The sequence below is a fragment of the Neoarius graeffei genome, chromosome 8, assembly GCF_027579695.1.
Source record: "Neoarius graeffei isolate fNeoGra1 chromosome 8, fNeoGra1.pri, whole genome shotgun sequence".
Taxonomy (NCBI): domain Eukaryota; kingdom Metazoa; phylum Chordata; class Actinopteri; order Siluriformes; family Ariidae; genus Neoarius; species Neoarius graeffei.
Window position 1 is genome coordinate 67,447,678 of NC_083576.1, and position 19,424 is coordinate 67,467,101.

General features: G+C 43.2%; 1 protein-coding gene across 1 annotated transcript; it reads right to left on the reverse strand.

The window, feature by feature from the left end:
• Positions 1-13,371: 13,371 nt before the first annotated feature.
• Positions 13,372-19,177, reverse strand: purab (purine-rich element binding protein Ab). Its single transcript, XM_060928065.1, has one exon. It carries the CDS (start codon positions 19,053-19,055, stop codon positions 18,207-18,209), a length of 849 nt encoding a protein of 282 aa, XP_060784048.1. The 5' UTR covers positions 19,056-19,177; the 3' UTR covers positions 13,372-18,206.
• Positions 19,178-19,424: the final 247 nt, after the last annotated feature.

The window sequence follows — 19,424 nt, forward strand, 5'->3', positions numbered from 1 at the left end:
ACTACCGCTTAAAAGCTCACTGAATCAGTGACATACAGAGCATCGTGGACGAGTTCGCGGAGCGCAAGGCTCGCCGTATGCCCTTCAAATAATGCGCGCAGTAGGCTATTGATGTTTTATTATGAGCCATGTACAGTATGTCGCCTAATGTTTTTTTGTTTCTGAGTTACATGTTCGTTTGAAGGACTTAATGTACAAAATAACATAGTTGCACCCCGTAGTGTTGAAATTGGTAAACACAGTGCATTCAGTGAGGTTTGCACCGCCCTCCTTTTATTTCTGACTCTTCCTGTCACTGTTGCAACCTCTGAGCGCTCATTCGTATGCCCTTCAAATAATGTGCGCAGTAGGCTATTGATGTTTTATTATGAGCCATGTACAGTATCCTAATGTTTTTTGTTTCTGAGTTACATGTTCGTTTGAAGGACTTGATGTACTAAATAACATAGTTGCACCCGGTAGTGTTGAAATTGGTAAACACCGCAGTTGCGGACATTTTGTAGCCTAAAATGATGTTATGATAAGCTTTAATAAAGGGTCCGGTCATTTGCCCCGCCCCCGGCCCGGCTCTGACTTGTTCCGCCACTGTCACTGATGTCACTGTTTGTGCTGCTTAACGACATCACATGACGTCCACCCACTTTCGCTAACTCCACCCAATGTGTCCACCCACTTCCAGCCAGCACGGTTCAGCGCGGTTGTAGTCGAAATGCAACTCCAACAGCCCCGCTCAGCTCGACTCAGCTCGACTCGGCACGGCACGGCTCAGCCGCGTTTGTAGTGGAAAAGCGGCAATAGTTAACAAGAGTGCTCTGAGAGCACAATATCCCCCGTGGGCAACTATGCCATAACTCTGGTAAAATGTGACTGAATTGAACGAAATTGCAATATATGTATTACCGACATATAAAAAAAGAATTCTGTCGAGTTTCATGAAATTCCTCCAAAAATTGTGAAAGGAGTTGATTTCAGAAGCAGGGGCGCCACCATGTGGTGGCCAGTGGTGGCCGCGGCCACCTGAAAATCATTCTTGGCCACCACATAGGCCACCCCTAAGAGAATTTTTATTATGCATACTAAGTGTAAATATATAATGTACACTAGATTTTTTAAAATTCACAACAGTTCGTAATGTGAAAACGATTCTGTAGCAAGATACAGCGGCGCTGCTCTTGCTGACATCCTCCCTCCCTGACATTGCTGGTTGGTGATTGCTTTGCTGACCAGAGGCAGCATGAATCAGATTTGAACGATGCATGGAAGACCGCAGCACAGTGCTTGCACAACACTTGCATTTCCAAAAAGAAAACTTCTAGTGGGTATATATATCACACAATCGTGAATTCCCAAAGGACATACACTTCATTCTTAAAACTCAACTGACTCATTACGTTTTTATTATTAATATTTTATTAATAATTTATTATTGTTGAATTCACTCTAGCATTGCTAAGTGGGAAAGTTAGCATAGCTAACAACTAATACTGAATATGGTGTGTCAATTTGCAGAGGATGAAACAAAAACGTATGGACATTTCACATTTTTTCGACAAGAAAAATGCCAGTACAGGGGAGATACAGCCAGGGGAGAATGAGGAGGAACCAGATGATAACCTGACTGAGGTAGAGCTAGGCAATGAACTGGAAGAGGTGTCCAGGGATAGAGCAGGGACAGAACACAGTGATGCCATGTCAGCAACGGTTCCTGGGCCAGCAGGTAAAGTTACAGATAAAATGGGTATCCTTGCTACTGAAATGGATATTTCAGATAGGCTAACATCAGTAATGTAATGGCATCATGTTTCGATGTACCGCCAACCAGCAATGCGAAATTTTGATAGAAATGGCTGAGGATTCATTTTGGTTGAGAAGAAAATGAAGCACAATAGGCTACGTTTTTTTTTTTTTTTATTTGAAAAGCAAACCATAATTTAGGTAGCCTAGGCTACTTTCTGTAGGCTTACTGAGAGACAGACAGAACCAGAGTAATAGGCTGAACAAACTCCTGTTCAGTGTGAACCTTTTGGCTAACTAAAATAGGCGTTTGCTAAACCTTGGACACGGTGGGCATGTAGGTACATGCATGCAAAACGGTTAAGGATAGACTGCCGGCTATCATGTGCCTACTGAAACGACTCTCTGAACAGAGAAATGGTGACAGGGCTACCGAAGCAAGAGGTCTGTTGGCACAAATAGATCTCTAGTTCATTGCCCTCCTTCTGACAATGACACAAGTCTTTGCTGAGATTAAGTATCTGTCTGATGCTTTACAGTCCCCACAACTGAATTTGGGTGTAGCGGTTACCCTTGTGGATTCACTTGTTGACACATTAAACATTTATCGAGAAGGCTCTGTCTTTAATGAAATTTGGGACAATGCAATGGCCCTCGCTGAACAATGCAGTGTCAGTGTTGCATCTAGACGTCAAGTCACACCAAGCTCTAGGCTTGAAGACTATTACATATCCACACCAATAGCTCAGAGACAGGTCAACACAGATAAGGAGTCTTTTAGGAAGGGCTCATTCATTCCAATTCTTGATGTCCTTCTCTCAGAAATTAAGAGAAGATTTTCTAAGGAGAGTTGTGTCATAATGGAAGGCATACAGGCCTTGAATCCAGTGAGTTCCAGATTTTGTGAGAAAACTGTAATATTAGCTTTGGCATCACAATACAAATGCAACACTGAGGCTCTTGAATTTGAAATCCCTCAACTTAAAAGGATACTGGGCAGGAAGCAAACTAGTGGCTTGGAAACACCATCCAGTTTACTAGACCTCACAGTCTTTCTTGAGCCAAATGGGGAAGTATTTCCTGAGATGTTTAAACTTTGCAAAATTGCACTTGCATTACCTGTGAGTACTGCTGCTTGTGAGCGTAGTTTTTCTGTTCTAAAATTGATCAAGACTGTCTTAAGAAATTCCATGAGTGATGAGCGACTGAGCAACTTAGGGGTGCTAAGTATTGAGTCAAAAAGGTCAAAGGCCTTAAGTCTTGATGACTTTATGGATGTGTTTGCAAAAAGACACAACAACAGGAGAATAATCCTGCTTTGAAAAGAGTGTGACAGGTGCAGGAATATTAGTTGTGAATAGTTCAGATGCATTTCCCTCTCTAAGTCCATCTTCTCGTCTCATCTCGTCTTCTTCCACTTTATCTGGGGCCAGGTCGCGGAGGCAGCAGTCTGAGCATGGAAGCCCAAACTTCCCTTTCCCCAGACACCTCGGCCAGCTCCTCGGGAAGAACACCGAGGCGTTCCCAGGCCAGCCGAGAGACATAGTCCCTCCAGCGTGTCCTGGGTCTTCCCCGGGGCCTCCTCCCGGGGGGACATGCCTGGAACACCTCCCCAGGGAGGTGTCCAGGAGGCATCCGAAAAAGATGCCCGAGCCACCTCAGTTGATTCCTCTCGATGTGGAGGAGCAGTGGCTCTACTCCGAGCTCCTCCCGAGTGACTGTGCTTCTCACCCTATCTCTAAGGGAGTGCCCAGCCACCCTGTGAAGAAAACTCATTTCGGCCGCTTGTATCCGCGATCTTGTTCTTTCAGTCATTACCCAAAGCTCATGACCATAGGTGAGAGTCGGAATGTAGATCGACCAGTAAATTGAGAGCTTCACCTTTTGGCTCAGCTCCTTCTTCACCATGACGGACCGGTAAAGCGACCGCATCACTGTGGAGGCTGCACCGATCTGCCTGTCGATCTCACGCTCCATCCTTCCCTCACTCGTGAACAAGATCCCGAGATACTTAAACTCCTCCACTTGAGGCAGGACTTCTCCACCAACCTGGAGAGGGCAAGCCACCCTTTTCCGGTCGAGAACCATGGCCTTGGACTTGGAGGTGCTGATTCTCATCCCAGCTGCTTCACACTCGACTGCAAACCGCCCCAGTGCATGCTGAAGGTCCTGGTTTGAAGGAGCCAACAGGACAACATCATCTGCAAAAAGCAGAGATGAAATCCTGTGGTTCCCAAACAGGATTCCTTCTGGCCCCTGGGTGCACCTAGAAATTCTGTCCATAAAAATTATGAACAGAACCGGTGACAAAGGGCAGCCCTGCCAGAGTCCAACATGCACTGGGAACAGGTCTGACTTACTGCCGGCAATGCGAACCAGACTCCTGCTCCGTTCATACAGGGACCGGACAGCCCTTAGCAAAGAGCCCTGAACCCCATACTCCCGAAGCACCCCCCACAGAATACCACGAGGGACATGGTTGAATGCCTTCTCCAGATCCACAAAGCACATGTGGACTGGTTGGGCAAACTCCCATGAACCCTCAAGCACCCTATGAAGGGTATAGAGCTGGTCCAGTGTTCCGCGACCAGGATGAAAACCGCATTGTTCCTCCTGGATCCGAGGTTCGACTATTGGTCGAATTCTCCTCTCCAGTACCCTGGAGTAAACCTTCCCTGGGAGGCTGAGAAGTGTGATTGGAGCACACTCTCTGGTCCCCTTTCTTAAAAAGAGGGACCACCACCCCAGTCTGCCACTCCAGAGGCACTGTCCCCGACCGCCACGCGATGTTGCAGAGGCGTGTCAACCAAGACAGCCCCACAACATCCAGAGACTTAAGATACTCAGGGCGGATCTCATCCACCCCCGGTGCCTTGCCACTGAGGAGCTTGCAAACCACCTCAGTGACTTCGGCTTGGGTAATGGACAAGTCCACCTCTGAGTCATCATCCTCAGTATCCTCAATGGAAGACAAGACGGTGGGATTGAGGAGATCCTCAAAGTATTCCTTCCACCGCTCGACAATGTCCCCAGTCGAGGTCAACAGCTCCCCACCCGCACTGTAAACAGTGTTGGCAGAGTACTGCTTCCCCCTCCTGAGGCGCCGGACGGTTTGCCAGAATTTCTTCGATGCCGACCGATAGTCCTTCTCCATGGCCTCCCCGAACTCCTCCCAGTTCCAAGATTTTGCCTCCGCAACTGCCCGAGCTGCGGCACGCCTGGCCTGCCGATACCCGTCAGCTGCCTCAGGAATCCCAGAGGTCAACATGGCCCGATAGAACTCCTTCTTCAGCTTGATGGCATCCCTTACTTCTGGTGTCCACTACTTCTGGTTCGGGGATTGCCGCCACAACAGGCACCAGAGACCTTGCGGCCACAGCTCTGAACAGCTGTGTCCACAATGGAGGTAGAGAACATGGTCCACTCAGACTCAATGTCCCGCACCTCCCTCGGAAGCTGGGAAAAGCTCTCCCGAAGGTGGGAGTTAAAGACCCCCCGGACAGAGTGCTCGGCCAGATGTTCCCAGCAGACCCTCACCATATGTTTGGGCCTGCCAGGTCTGTCCGGCTTCCTCCTCCGCCAGCAGATCCAACTCACCACCAGGTGGTGATCAGTTGACAGCTCAGCCCCTCTCTTCACCCGAGTGTCCAAGACATAGGGCCGGAGATCAGATGAAATGACAACAAAGTCTATCATCGACCTCTGACCTAAGGTGTCCTGGTGCCACATGCACTTATGGACACCCCTATGCTCGAACACAGTGTTCGTTATGGACAAACCGTGACTAGCACAGAAGTCCAGTAACAAAACACCACTTGGGTTTAGATCAGGGAGGCCGTTCCTCCCAACCACGCCCCTCCAGGTGTCACTGTCATCGCCCACGTGAGCATTGAAGTCCCCCAGTAGCACAATGGAGTCCCCAGTCTGAGCACCCCTCAGTACCTCTCCCAGGGACTCCAAGAAGGCCGGATACTCTATACTGCTATTCAGCCCATAGGCACAAACAACAGCAAGAGCCCTCTCCCCAATCCGAAGGCACAGAGAGGCGACCCTCTCATTCACTGGGGTAAACTCCAACACATGGCGGCTGAGCTGGGGAGCTATAAGTAAGCCCACACCAGCCCGCCGCCGCTCACCATGGGCGACTCCAGAGAAGTGGAGAGTCCAGCCCCTCTCGAGGAGCTGGGTTCCAGAGCCCAAGCTGTGCGTGGAGGTGAGCCCGACTATCTCTAGCCAGTACCTCTCAACCTCCCACACAAGCTCAGGCTCTTTCCCCCCCAGCGAAGTGACATTCCATGTCCCAACAGCTAGCCGCTGTGTCCGGGGATCAGGTCGTCAAGGCCCCTGCCTTCGACTGCCACCCAATCCACACTGCACCAGTCCCCTACGGCTACCTCTGTAGGTGGTGAACCCACAGGAGGTTGGGCCCACGTCACCTCTTCGGGCTGAGCCCGGCCGGGCCCCATGGGCAAAGGCCCGGCCACCAAGCACTCGCATACAAGCCCCAACCACGGGCCTGGCTCCAGGGTGGGGCCCCGGCTGCACCATACCGGGCGACGTCACGGTCCTCGATTGATTTCTCCATAAGGGTTTTGGTGAACTGATCTTGGTCTGGCCTGTCACCTAGGACCTGTCTGCCTTGGGAGACCCTAACAGGGGCGTAATGCCCCCGACAACATAGCTCCTAGGATCATTCAAGCACACAAACCCCTCCACCACAGTAAGGTGGCAGTTCTAGGAGGGGAAGTCCATCTTCAGAAATATTTAAAAAAATTAAGTTTTTTTTTTAATAAGTCCATCTTCAGAAATATTAAAAAATTAAGTTGGTTTTTATAATAATTTCCAAGAAATCTCAATCAAAGTGTAATCTTAATTTTATTTTCAAGTAAAAACAAAGCGATCCAATTTCTGTAAATTCATTGCAAATCGACTTAGCGGGTTTTGTATCTGAACTGTTCATGTATTGTCCATTGGTTTTTCAGTGTTTCATTTCTGTTCATTCAGATTTTGTTGAAAATTACAAGCTTGTCAATATATTTAGGCAATATTCTGCTGATGTATTCCTTTAAGATGGAACTGTTTGATAGTTTTATATGTCCAATTAAAATGTTAACTTCTATGCATAGCTGTAGCCTAATAATAAAAATGAAAAGAAAAAAAACATTGTAAGATGTAACCACACCAGATCAACACATTAAGCTTAAGTTAAAAGAAGGATTTTTCTTTTTTTAATATATAACACATACACTACCGTTCAAAAGTTTGGGGTCACTTTGAAATGTCCTTATTTTTGAAAGAAAAGCACTGTTCTTTTCAATGAAGATCACTTTAAACTAATCAGAAATACACTCTATACATTGCTAATGTGGTAAATGACTATTCTAGCTGCAAATGTCTGGTTTTTGGTGCAATATCTCCATAGGTGTATAGAGGCCCATTTCCAGCAACTCTCACTCCAGTGTTCTAATGGTACAATGTGTTTGCTCATTGCCTCAGAAGGCTAATGGATGATTAGAAAACCCTTGTACAATCATGTTAGCACAGCTGAAAACAGTTTAGCTCTTTAGAGAAGCTATAAAACTGACCTTCCTTTGAGCAGATTGACTTTCTGGAGCATCACATTTGTGGGGTCGATTAAATGCTCAAAATGGCCAGAAAAATGTCTTGACTATATTTTCTATTCATTTTACAACTTATGGTGGTAAATAAAAGTGTGACTTTTCATGGAAAACACAAAATTGTCTGGGTGACCCCAAACTTTTGAACGGTAGTGTACTATACTATATATAGTAGAGTATTAAATTAGGTTATGGATTTTTGTTTGGTATGCCACCCTAAGATTTGCTGTGGCCCCCACTGGCCACCCCTGGAACAATTTTCTGGAGGCGCCACTGTTCAGAAGGTGAGTACCCTTCCCGGGACAGACGGACAGACATCGCCATGACATAATCCCCCTTCGGACCTTTCAGTCAGCAGGGGATAAAAATTGTGAGGTAAGTTGATTTCAGAAAGCAAGCACACCTTGATGAAATTAACAAAGTACAAGTTTGTTAATAATCAAGGGCATAACTCTGGTAAAATTTGCCTGAATTAAACAAAGTTTCAATATGCATATAACTGTTATATAACAAAGCCTTTTACCAAGTTTGGTGAAATTCCTCCACAAACTGCGAGAGGAGTTGATTTCAGAAGAACATACACCCTCATGAAATTGTCAAAGTACAAGTTATTTAATCAAGGGTCAAAACTCTGGTAAAATTTTCACAAACGAAATTAAATTGCAATATGCGTATTACCGTCATATAACAAGGCCTTTTTCCAAGCTTCGAGAAATTCGTCCAAAAATTGCAAGAGGAGTTGATGTCAGAAGGCAAGCACACCTTCATGAAATTGTGAAAGTACAAGGTTGTTAATCAAGGCCCACAACTCTAGTAAAATGCAACCGAATTAAACAAAATAATATGTGTACTACCGACATATAACAAGGCCTTTTGCCAAGTTTGGTGAAATTCCTCCACAAATTGTGAGAGGAGTTGCTTTCAGAAGGAAAATACACTCTCATGAAATTATCAAAGTATAATTTTCAATCAATCATTATGTGATCTGACCCACCCACAAAGTTCTGAGAAGGCAGAAAAATTAAATAAGACTAAATAAATCCAATAAGAAAAATAAACTTATTATAGCTTTTTGCTATAATTAGATATAGTCAATCTACAACCCCAATTCCAAAAGTTGGAACACTGTAAAATGGAAATAAAAACAGAATACAATGGTTTGCAAATTATGGAAACCCTGTATTTCATTGAAAATAGTACAAAGACAACATATCAAATTCTGAAACTGAGACATCTTATTGTGGGTTTTTAACATATATGTTCATTTTGAATTTAATGCCAGCAACATGTTTCAAAAAAGTTGGGAGCGGGCAACAAAAGACTGGAAAAGTTGTGTAATCCTCAAAACAAAACAAAAACAAGCAAACAAAAAAAAAATAATTAGGTTAATTGGCAATAAGTCAGTAACATGATTGGGTATAAAAAGAGCATCCCAGAGAGGCAGAGTATCTCAGTACAACAATTTAAGAATAACATTCCTCAATATAAAACTGCAAAGAATTTGGGGATCACATCATCTATGGTACATAATATCATTAAAAGATTCAGAGAATCTGGAAAAATCTCTGTATGCAAGAGACAAGGCTGAAAACTGACACTGGATGCCTGTGATCTTCAGGCCCTCAGAGACACTGCATTAAAAGCAGACACGTGTCTGCAGTGGAAATCACTGTATGGGCTCAGGAACACTTCAGAAAACTATCGTCTTCTTCAGAATGTCCAGAAACACTGCTGCCTTCTCTGGGCCTGAGCTCTTTTACAATGGACTGAGGTGAAGTGGAAAATTGTCCCGAGGTCTGACAAATCGAAATGTGAAATTTTTTTGTGGAAATCATGGACATCATGTCCTCTAGACTAAAGAGGAGAGGGACCATCCAGCTTGTTATCAGTATATAGTTCAAAAGCCAGCATCTGTGATGGTATGAGGGGGCATTAGTGCACATGACATGGGTAACTTGTACATCTAGAAAGGTACCATTAATGCTGAATGATATATGCTTTGGAACAACGTTGCCATCCAGACGACATCTTTATCATGGAAGGTTTTGCTTACTTCAGCAAGACAATGCCAAACTGCTTCCTGCACATATTAAAACTGTATGGCTCCATAGTAAAAGAGTCCAGGTGCTAAACTGGCCTGCCTGCAGTCCAGACCTATCTCCCATTTAAAACTTTTGGTGCATTATGAAGTGCAAAATAGGACAAAGGAGACCCCAAACTGTTGAGCAACTGAAATTGTACATTAGGCAAGAAAGAGACAACATTTCACTTTCAAAATTACAGCAATTGATCTCCTCAGTTCCCAAACATTTACAGAGTGAAAAGTGGAGACGATGCAACACAGTGGTAAACATGCCCCTGTCCCAACTTTTTTGAAACATGCTGCTTGCATCAATTTCAAAATGAGCATAAATAAATTAAAATTTCTCAGTTTCAATATTTGAAATGTTGTCTTTGTACTATTTTTCAGTGAAATATACAAAATTCCCTGTTTCACATTCTGTTTTTAATTACCTTTTACACAGCATCTCAACTTTTTTGGAATTGGGGTTGTACTATTCGTAAATACTTATTAAATGATATCACTGTAAAAAAAAATTTCAAACTGGTCAAACTTAGAAACAAAAGTTCAACTGCTGCCTTAAAAACATGAGTAAACGCAACTGAAAGATAACCTTTGTTTCAGCACAAGAAGTTAAGTTATACAAGTTATTTAATTAAAGATAATTTTTTTTTTTGTTTCAGGTTGATACTCCGAGTTAACCAATGTTACATTATCCATTCAAGAAAACTCATTGTATCTGTCAAATTAACATAAACTTCCTCACTGTTTCCACTCACACTTTCAAGTTAAGAAAACTTCAACTATATTTATATCTCTTGCCATTTTAAATTAAGATTACTAATGTTTTAAAACTGTTTCTACTTAGAGTTCTCATCTTGTCTAATAATGGCAAGTTTGCCAGTTTCCTTAAACCTCACACTGAATCACTTCTGAATCATGGCAGCTTCTCTGTCAGCTTCACTCCTCCTCCTCCTCCTCCTCCTCCTCCTCCTCCTCCTCCCACTTTCCCTTTCTCAACTTCTAACTTACAGACATGAATTAATGAACACTGACAACCCAGACAAAACTCACAAGTCATCACAACAACAGATTAAGTTTAATTTTTGAAAATGTATAAACTCGAGTTCAATATCCAAAACTTGTCTTGACAGTTGGAGTTAAAGAGAAGAAATACGTTCATATAAATCAATGTGGTTATAATTTTTACAGTCTACCTTTAGTATCACAAATATTTGAAACCATGTTGCCAGGGGCTTCAAACCCAAATCCATCCTAGTTCCTAATGTTTAGACTGCATTGTATGGAGTTTATAAGCTGGCAAAAATATCTGAACATAAATGTTCTATATTTGAATGATATAAAAGTTACATCAAATATTTTTGTCGTTTTGAACCTGCTAGGGATAAAACATATAATTAAAAAATGAGATTTGGAAAAAAGCCCTGTGATGACCTGGCGACTTGTCCAGGGTGTACCCCGCCTTTCGCCCGTAGTCAGCTGGGATAGGCTCCAGCTTGCCTGTGACCCTGTAGAAGGATAAAGCGGCTAGAGATAATGAAATGAGATGAGATGACATTTGGAAAAATAAAGAATCTTAAATACAAATTTTAAACATTCTAATCTCAAAAATATCAATTTGATGTGAGTTAGGCCAAAGGTGAAGCAGACAATATCGGTAATCATTGATAGATTCCATATATCACAATAGCTGTAAAGTTGGACAATTTAAATGTCTGTCAGAAAACATGGTGTATGCACTGCTCAGTTTGGCAAAAGTTAATTGGGTTGTCTCTTGTCATATGTTTCCTTTTAGCCTATAGTATAGTTATTTTTATATGATCCTTAATAGCCTATGCTGTTTGACTTTGGACCCGGGCCAAAAAACATTTCTCTCATACATCTTCGTTTCCCTTGTCCATGCTTCTCAAACAGATAAAGTGGTGCTACCCTTTCATACATGTGTTAGCCCTACACTGGACTGGAGCCTGTCCAGGGTGTACCCCATGTCTCACCTGATGTCAGCTGGGATTGGCTCCAACTTAACTGCGACCTGCAATGGATCAGTGGTACAGAAAATGAATTAATTTATTCATGTTGTTCATGATGGTAAACACTCAGTGCTTAGTACAGAAGACAGTCCATATGACCAGAGTAACTATGTCGGTAGTTCTAGCTAATGAGGCTACGTTAACAATAGCTTCCTGATAAAAGTTTTCTCTTAACTGTAATTTAACTATTTCATAATCGAACATGAAAACTTCAGCTGCACTTACCTCATTATAGCTCATCGTTTCCATAGTGAATCCAATTATCACTGCTGCGTATCTCTTCTGGCAGTTATGGGCATGAACATGACAGACAACTGTGCGACTGGCTCAATGCTGAATTGGACAACTCATATTTATATTTTGGTTCTGATTTTTTAAAAGTCATAATTTCAAATAATGTGTTTTTAAAGGAAAATATTGACAAAATTATTATTATTACCATTATCCATCCATCTGTAGCCACTTATCCTGTACAGGGTCGCGGGCAAGCTGGAGCCTATCCCAGCTGACTGTGGGTGAGAGGCGGGGTACACCCTGGACAAGTCGCCAGTTCATCGCAGGGCTGACACATAGAGACAACCATTCACACTCACATTCACACCTACGATCAATTTAGAGCCACCAATTAGCCTAACCTGCATGTCTATAGACTGTGGGGGAAACCGGAGCACCCAGAGGAAACCCACACGGACACAGGGAGAACATGCAAACTCCACATATAAAAGCCCTCGTTGACCACAGGGCTTGAAACCAGAACCTTCTTGCTGTGAGGCGACAGTGCTAACCACTGCAACACCATGCCACCTTATTAAGAATCCATCCATGTTGGCATATTACAACAGCGACATGGCCGCTCTGACAGCTTCAGCCATCAAAGTCTCTAGGGAACATTACAGTAGTGGTTTCCCGTTGCCTTCTACTGGATTATTATAGAGGTTTTCTCCTCTCAACCATTCACACTCGGACAATTTAGAGCCACCAATTAGCCTAACCTGCATGTGTTTGGACTGTGGGGGAAACCAGAGCACCTGGAGGAAACCCATGCAGACATGGGGAATACATGCAAACTCCACACAGAAAGACCCCCATCAACCGCTGGGCTCAAACCCAGAACCTTCTTGCTGTGAGACGACAGTGCAAACCACTACACCATCGTGCCACCCATTATTAATACTACTACTACTACTACTACTACTAATAATAATAATTTATTTCAAAGCATTTCACAGAGTCTCAATGCTCTAGCAATAAAAATAATGATATAAACAAATAAATTATAGCAATAAAAGCATATGTATATTAGTGTTTACATGCATTAAAATTATGAAAACAAATTAATCAAAATGAAGATTAGTATTCAAATCATAAGAAAGTTAGAATAATAAAAATGTTTAATTGATTACATTTATTAAATGATTCTAATATATGAAATTCATATTCAGATACTTTCGTCAGCATCCAGACTCCATGGCACTGAAGTTTTCATGCTGGTTAATGTTCCAGGCCATTGGGGTGGGGTGAGGGATGGGTAGGGTTTTTTTGTTTGTTTGTTTTTGTTTTGTTTGTTTTTCTTTTTCAGCACCGTGGACAGCTCTTCATCCCGCCAATAGAGGGCGTCATGACATCCTTCATGGGTGCATATCTTCATCATTTCATTCCTTTAATATTTGGCATTTGCACATATGGATCATTTTCAAATTTATTGATTTAGCACAATACAATCCATGCACATAGCTGTGCAGCTGAGGGTTAAAGATCTTTTAACAAACCTGCAGTAGTTTTCTGACAGTCCAGGCATTTAGACTCAGAACCTAGTGGGCCATCACAATGGTTACTAAATGTCCAATTAGTGAACATCCATTGCTCCTTAGATGGTTAATATACTTCAGTCATTTCAGACAACAGCTGGGGGGGGAATGGAAGTTTTATTGCAATTAGTCATTTTCAGACAAAAAAAAAAAACAAAACAGGCTTTCCAACTCAGAAACAAGATACGTACCTGTACAAAAACACACTGGATACCACTAACAGAAATTCAATAAACTTGTGAGAACACACAAACAGCAAGGGGATGTGTGCGGGATACAGAAGATGGATGTGGATGATGAAGAGTGGGATGAGAGGTACTTCTTCTAAGCCAATGTAAGCACCATAGTTGTGTTAGAAGGAAGGAAGAAAATAAATCATATCCTAAAATGGTTGGCTGAAGTTGAACATGGATACATACATGAGCGCAATCGTCACAGTTTGTTTGTTTTTTTTTTATCAGACATTTTTAACCAACTAAATAAAAGAACAGTTGGTGCACTACTACTTCATCATGCAATTTACTTTAGTAAACCTTCTGGAACACAGACAAAATAGACTTCGATAAGTAGAAGAACATACATCTCTGGCCAACAGCAATTGTCACAAAGCCTGGAAAGTAACATTATACCATTTCGAATGTGAGATCTCCTATCAAAAATAATATGCAGACTTTTTATTTTTCTTAATATATTTAAAGTGCAAGTATTTATCCATTTGATTCAATGCTTTCTGTAAGTATAAAATACAAAGGAAATAAAACGGCAATATGCTTTTCCTATATATATATATATATATATATATATATATATATATATATATATATATATATATATACCTTTTTTTCATAAAGAGAAGCATCATATATAACAAACCATATATACACACACATTACATGTCATATATTTAATCTTTTCAGTACAACACATTTCATAGAGAATAAAACAGGGATGGACCATGGGATATGTGGGGATCCTCCTTTATATTTACTCTTCATTCCTAGCATTCGAAACCCATCCCTACTGTCCAAATAATGTTTTGAACCCATAGCCTACACAATCACTTTGTATTTAGAAAGACAGAAATATGCAAACGCGTATACGCTAAGCAGGTCTGGTCAAGGCCTTAAGCTTGGGATAGAGTCCATGAGAACTGCATCTGGCTGTGATTTCAGGAAAGTGAACTGAAAAGCTGTAGCAAGACGTGCACACACACATACACACACACACACGTACACACACACACACAGAGGGCTTATTAAAGTTTTGCTGCATCGTACTTGTCTCTTGATTGGTTGTGGTATAGTAAGTGTGGGTTGATTCCGTTTTGTAACTGCAGATACATGAGAGCTTTAGAGCAATCACACAGCTATCGAGCAATAGTGTTAAGAAACACACATTCTGACAGTTAAGGACAGACAACAACCTTAGAAGCACCACTACCAGGAGACTATGTTAAGCCTAACTCAGTTTCCCCACTTCACAGATGGAGCACCATCCTGTATATGAACCAAGAGTACTATGCGTGTGTGTGTTTTGCTCTTTTCAATATTTACCACAGTGCTTATAGATCTTTTAACAAATAGCGCTCTGTGGATTGGAAGCAAAGCTAGAACTTTGCTGGTGTGGCGTGAGTGACGCCTAACACTCTGGAACAGACACTCTTGGTAAAACACTGCCAAAGTTCCAGGCAGAAAGTGAAATCACAGAGCCATTTAGTACTTAATAGCACCTTTAGAATGGACTATAGTTCCTTTTTTTTTTTTCCTTCGAATAAGCCTCTTACACAAGCATGTGCATTTGATTGAGAGAGGCATATTTTGAGTGCAAAACAATCTGTACGTTTGTGATTTGTTTCAGATTGTAACGATCTGTTCCAGGAAACACCCTTTCGAACTCAAAGGGCTCATTTTTATTTCCAGTTTTGAGTTGTTGTAGTGCCTTATGTACGAACAAGAAGCTTAATCAAACTGGTCAAGTCATTGCATTTTTGTGGTACCCATTGAAGAGTTTGGTAATCAAATCAGGGCAGTGATAGGAAAAGATTAGCTTGATCACCCAAAGGAAGAGGGGACGTCTAGAAAATAAAACAGAGAAAAGTCTATAAACGGGAATTTAGAAGTGAGTGGTGTAGAAACAAAGCTCATGTCTCGAGCAGAGGATGGTCTACACCAAACATAACCAGACAGAGGGTTATGTTTTTGAAGGGAGGGCAGAGAGAAAAAGTGCTCCTGTGTGCTCACATACTTAGCAGGTTAAGGATACCACCGAGGCCAGAGGTGTCCGATTTTATCCCCAGAAGTCAGGTGTGGATGCAGGTTTCTATTTCCAACCAATCAGGAGCCACACAGTTAGCCTTCTGTAGATTATCAGTTGCTGCTCCTGCTTGGTCGGAAATGAAAATGTGCAGCCACCCTGTCTGTGAGATCGTACAGACCTGATAAAGGGGAGTCCTCAGTTGGAAAACCCCACTGAGTCAGGAGGCTGTTAGCGAGCCTGGCTGCGTTTCTCTTTCTCCCAGGTACCGTATAAACACCACCTGTCCAAAGAACACTTATCTTGCCAAGTCTTTGAACAATAAAGAAATTTCATTATTTTTCTAAATATGTTCTTTTTTTTAAATAATAAAATATTCAAATTATGATTTTTTTCCTCAAATAAATATTTAAGACTTCATATAGGAAGCATTGTGCCATTAAAAGAGAGAAATGATCAACCGAACACTTCGCAACTGCTCAAGAAGCTCCACTCTGAGCTGTTTAACGTGACATCGACAGCCTTTAATGTCACGTGCAACACGGGGGACACGGCTGCTAAGCAACCAGCAAAAAAAGCTCATGTTCATGTTCTGCATATGATCAATGGAAATCAACCTTTGACCTAAGCAGCATGGAACAGTCAGAACAGTCACAAATTGAGCAATAACATTAAAATAAATCATTCTCAAGCATTTGCACATATTTTGGTTAGATACAATGCTGTATCCACACCACACAGAGAGAATGCAGGTCTTGGCACATAACCTACAATATTGCACGACTTGCTTCGCCCAGGGGTGCCAGTACAAACTCTTGGGTGGATTCATGCCCTAGACCCCCAGATATGGACAGTTTTTGTTTTCCCAGACTACTTTTGTTTATCTAAGACTACCCCCGTCTACTCATGTCTACTCGATGGCTGTCGGACTCGTCAACCTGTCCCTATTTATGGCAACCCTGGCTGAAACATCAGCGCTATGATCTTTGTTAGCAGAACTTGGAACAGCAAGATGTGGCGTGCGGTTGACAAAATTTAACTCGACGGTGGATTTGCAAGACTGGTAAAACAGATAAACTGGTGAGTGGGGTTTATTAGCACCATACAAAAACATACAGGCTATCGCCTCTGCCCTAAGTCTACTCGCACGGTCCCAAAGAGCAAAACACAGGGCTGGAGCCATAGACAGCAAGTTTCTCCCTAAGCACTTCCTTTTTTTTTTCTTTTTTAACCAATATAATTTTTTTTAAATTAGGAGCACAAAGAGCAAACCTCCACAGCCTCTGTGTGACTACATCTGTGTTTACGGAAACACTCTTTCATCATCATCATCATCATCATCATCATCATCATCAACATCATCGTTCCCAGGTGGACTCAGAAGAGAGAAACCCGTGAGTCTCTTTAGAGTTTGGCTTTGTTAAAAAGTCCTTTAGAAGCACCACAAGTGGCACAGAGACAGGGATGTTATGATGAGCAAGACGAATAGCGATCAAAAGCACATGACACGTAAAGCATGTAAACGTGTGGTGAGCATTAAGGCACCAGGTTGGTTTTGGACGTTGTAGTGGACGCGCCGTGCAGGGGCACCACACATCTGCGCATGCTCACACTAGTGGAACAGCTCCTTTTTTTTTTTTAAATACCCCCCTCACCACCCCCAACAAACGGAAAAAAAAAGAGAGAAAGAAAATCCCACAGAAAACGTGGGTATTTTTTTTATAAGAATCTAAATACATCTGATTCACAAAATCATAAATTTGTAGATATTTCTAAGTTAGCACTTTAATGAAACGTGCCCAGACGGCAGTGGGCACACAGCAAAATCCCCAGTGCTGGGTTCACACCATGCATGCTCGACTGTGGAATTAAATGAGCACTGTGTCTTCAACATTGCGGATTTTGCTGTGCATGGTGCAACAGGGTTGATATAGCCTATTTAATAGAAATAATATCATAATAGTCTCTCCGACCCCCGACTTTACTGCGTTGTTACTCCCCTAACTAAACCTGGAGTCAAAAACAAATGTTGCATGACGAGCTAATACGATCTCCATTGCTCTTTCTGCATTTCAAATGCACTTGAGTCGCCTACAACTGCACGAGCTCTTCAGATGCCTCGGGTCGGTCAGGATTGACATCCGTTCAGCAGATGGACTGCACAATACAGTACAAGCATCCTAAACGTACCTTCAAACGGAGACTTCATTTTTTTCATACTAAAAATTTGGTTCACATATTCCCAAATACAGTAGCTTTGTGCTAGAAAGTCTTAGCATTTCTGTGTTGTTATTTTTTTTTCTTTTCAATTTGCACTTTGGAACAGTATCGTGGGCTATAATAGCTTGGACGTGTACAAAAATATATGAGCAAACAGACACACTCCGACTCCGACCTGTGACATTCTGACCGTCTCGGATACAGTTCGTGGATCGTGTTATTGATTGATTGATTGATTGATTGACTGATTGACTGATAGCAGCGGCTTACTGTTATATGGTTGAGTAAGTGGATAATAACCGGTTGATGAACGAAGTGATGCAACTGTGCGTGTTGCGTGGATGTGACGATCCATTGAAATCTCCCATCGCGCCTCCTTTTATCTTTTAACTTAAGTCTACTTCGTCGTTTTATCGTTTCAACGAAAGTATTCCGTCCTCGCCATTCAGCGTCACGTGCTTTAATCCTCGTCCCCGTCGTCGCCGTGCAGGGCCTCCGGTAAGAGCTCGCGTGCCCTCCTTTCCCTGCTCCTCTCCTGGATCTTCTTCATTTCATCCGCGTATTTGCAGAACGTGGCACCGAACTTGGACCACACTTTGGACGGTACCGTGATGGAGTTGCGGTATGTCGGCTTCACTTCGCTGACCCGCATGAACACGCCATACTTGTTGGAGCCCACGTCAAAGAAGAAGCGCTTGTTGTCCACAGTGAGCGACGTGCCTTCGGGCAGCTCTGCCGGCTCCTCGTCCACGCCGTAGTCATCGATGAGCTTGGCTAAAGCGTCGCGGAACTCGATGAGCCCCTGCGCCGGGAGAGCAATGGTCTGGCCTTGCGCCGTGCCCAAGCCGGGGCCCCGATTCACGGTCTGTCGGATCCTCAGAAACCGCCCCCTCTGGTTCTCCTTCAGATCCATGTAGTACTTTCGATTCTCCCGCACCAGAAACTCGCTCTTGAGCGCCCGCCGCGGCTCGTCCTGCACCGTGTCCGGGTGGCTGGGGCCCAGCTGTGCGTAGTGCTCTATGAAGTCGCCCAAGTAGTCTCGGAACTCCACGGCTACTGACATGGACAGGGTCAGGCGACTCTTGTTTCCCGCAGCCCCGACCTCAGCGATCTTCAGAAAGCGGCCTTTGACGTTCTGCTTCACGTCCAGGTAGAAGCGTTTGTTCTGAATGTCAACGCGCTTGGACGCCAGCTCCTCCGTGTCATGCTGGAGCCGCGACGAAGCGCCCATCGCCCCCTGGTGCACCGGGCCGCCGCCGGGGCCTGTGGCAAATCCTCCGTGCTCGCTACCACTGTCTCTGTCCGCCATGATGCAGCCTCCTCCGCTTACCTTCTCTCCCGTCTCTCCCTCAGCCTGCTGCTAACCCCAACAGCCGCTCTCGCGATATCTGTAAACGACGCGCAGGAAAACCGAGGTACTGTAAAGGCGAGGCCTACTGTAGTCCGAAAGACTGACGATTGTGGGTGTGCTGGTTAACGTCAGAACGGCGCGTGATATGCGCAGCATTGCGCAATTCTTTTGTGTGTGTGTGTGTGTGTGTGTGTGTGTGTGTGTGTGTGTGTGTGTGTGTGTGTGTGTGTGTGTGTGAGAGAGAGAGATTATGAGACTATGGTATATACCTACTGTTTACTCCAACAGAAAAGAAAGAAGTTTTACTCTTAAAATATGTTCTGTTCC

Bases quoted from the DNA above. Each gene is read 5' to 3' on its own strand.
- purab (XM_060928065.1), bottom strand. From the start codon at position 19,055: ATGGCGGACAGAGACAGTGGTAGCGAGCACGGAGGATTTGCCACAGGC.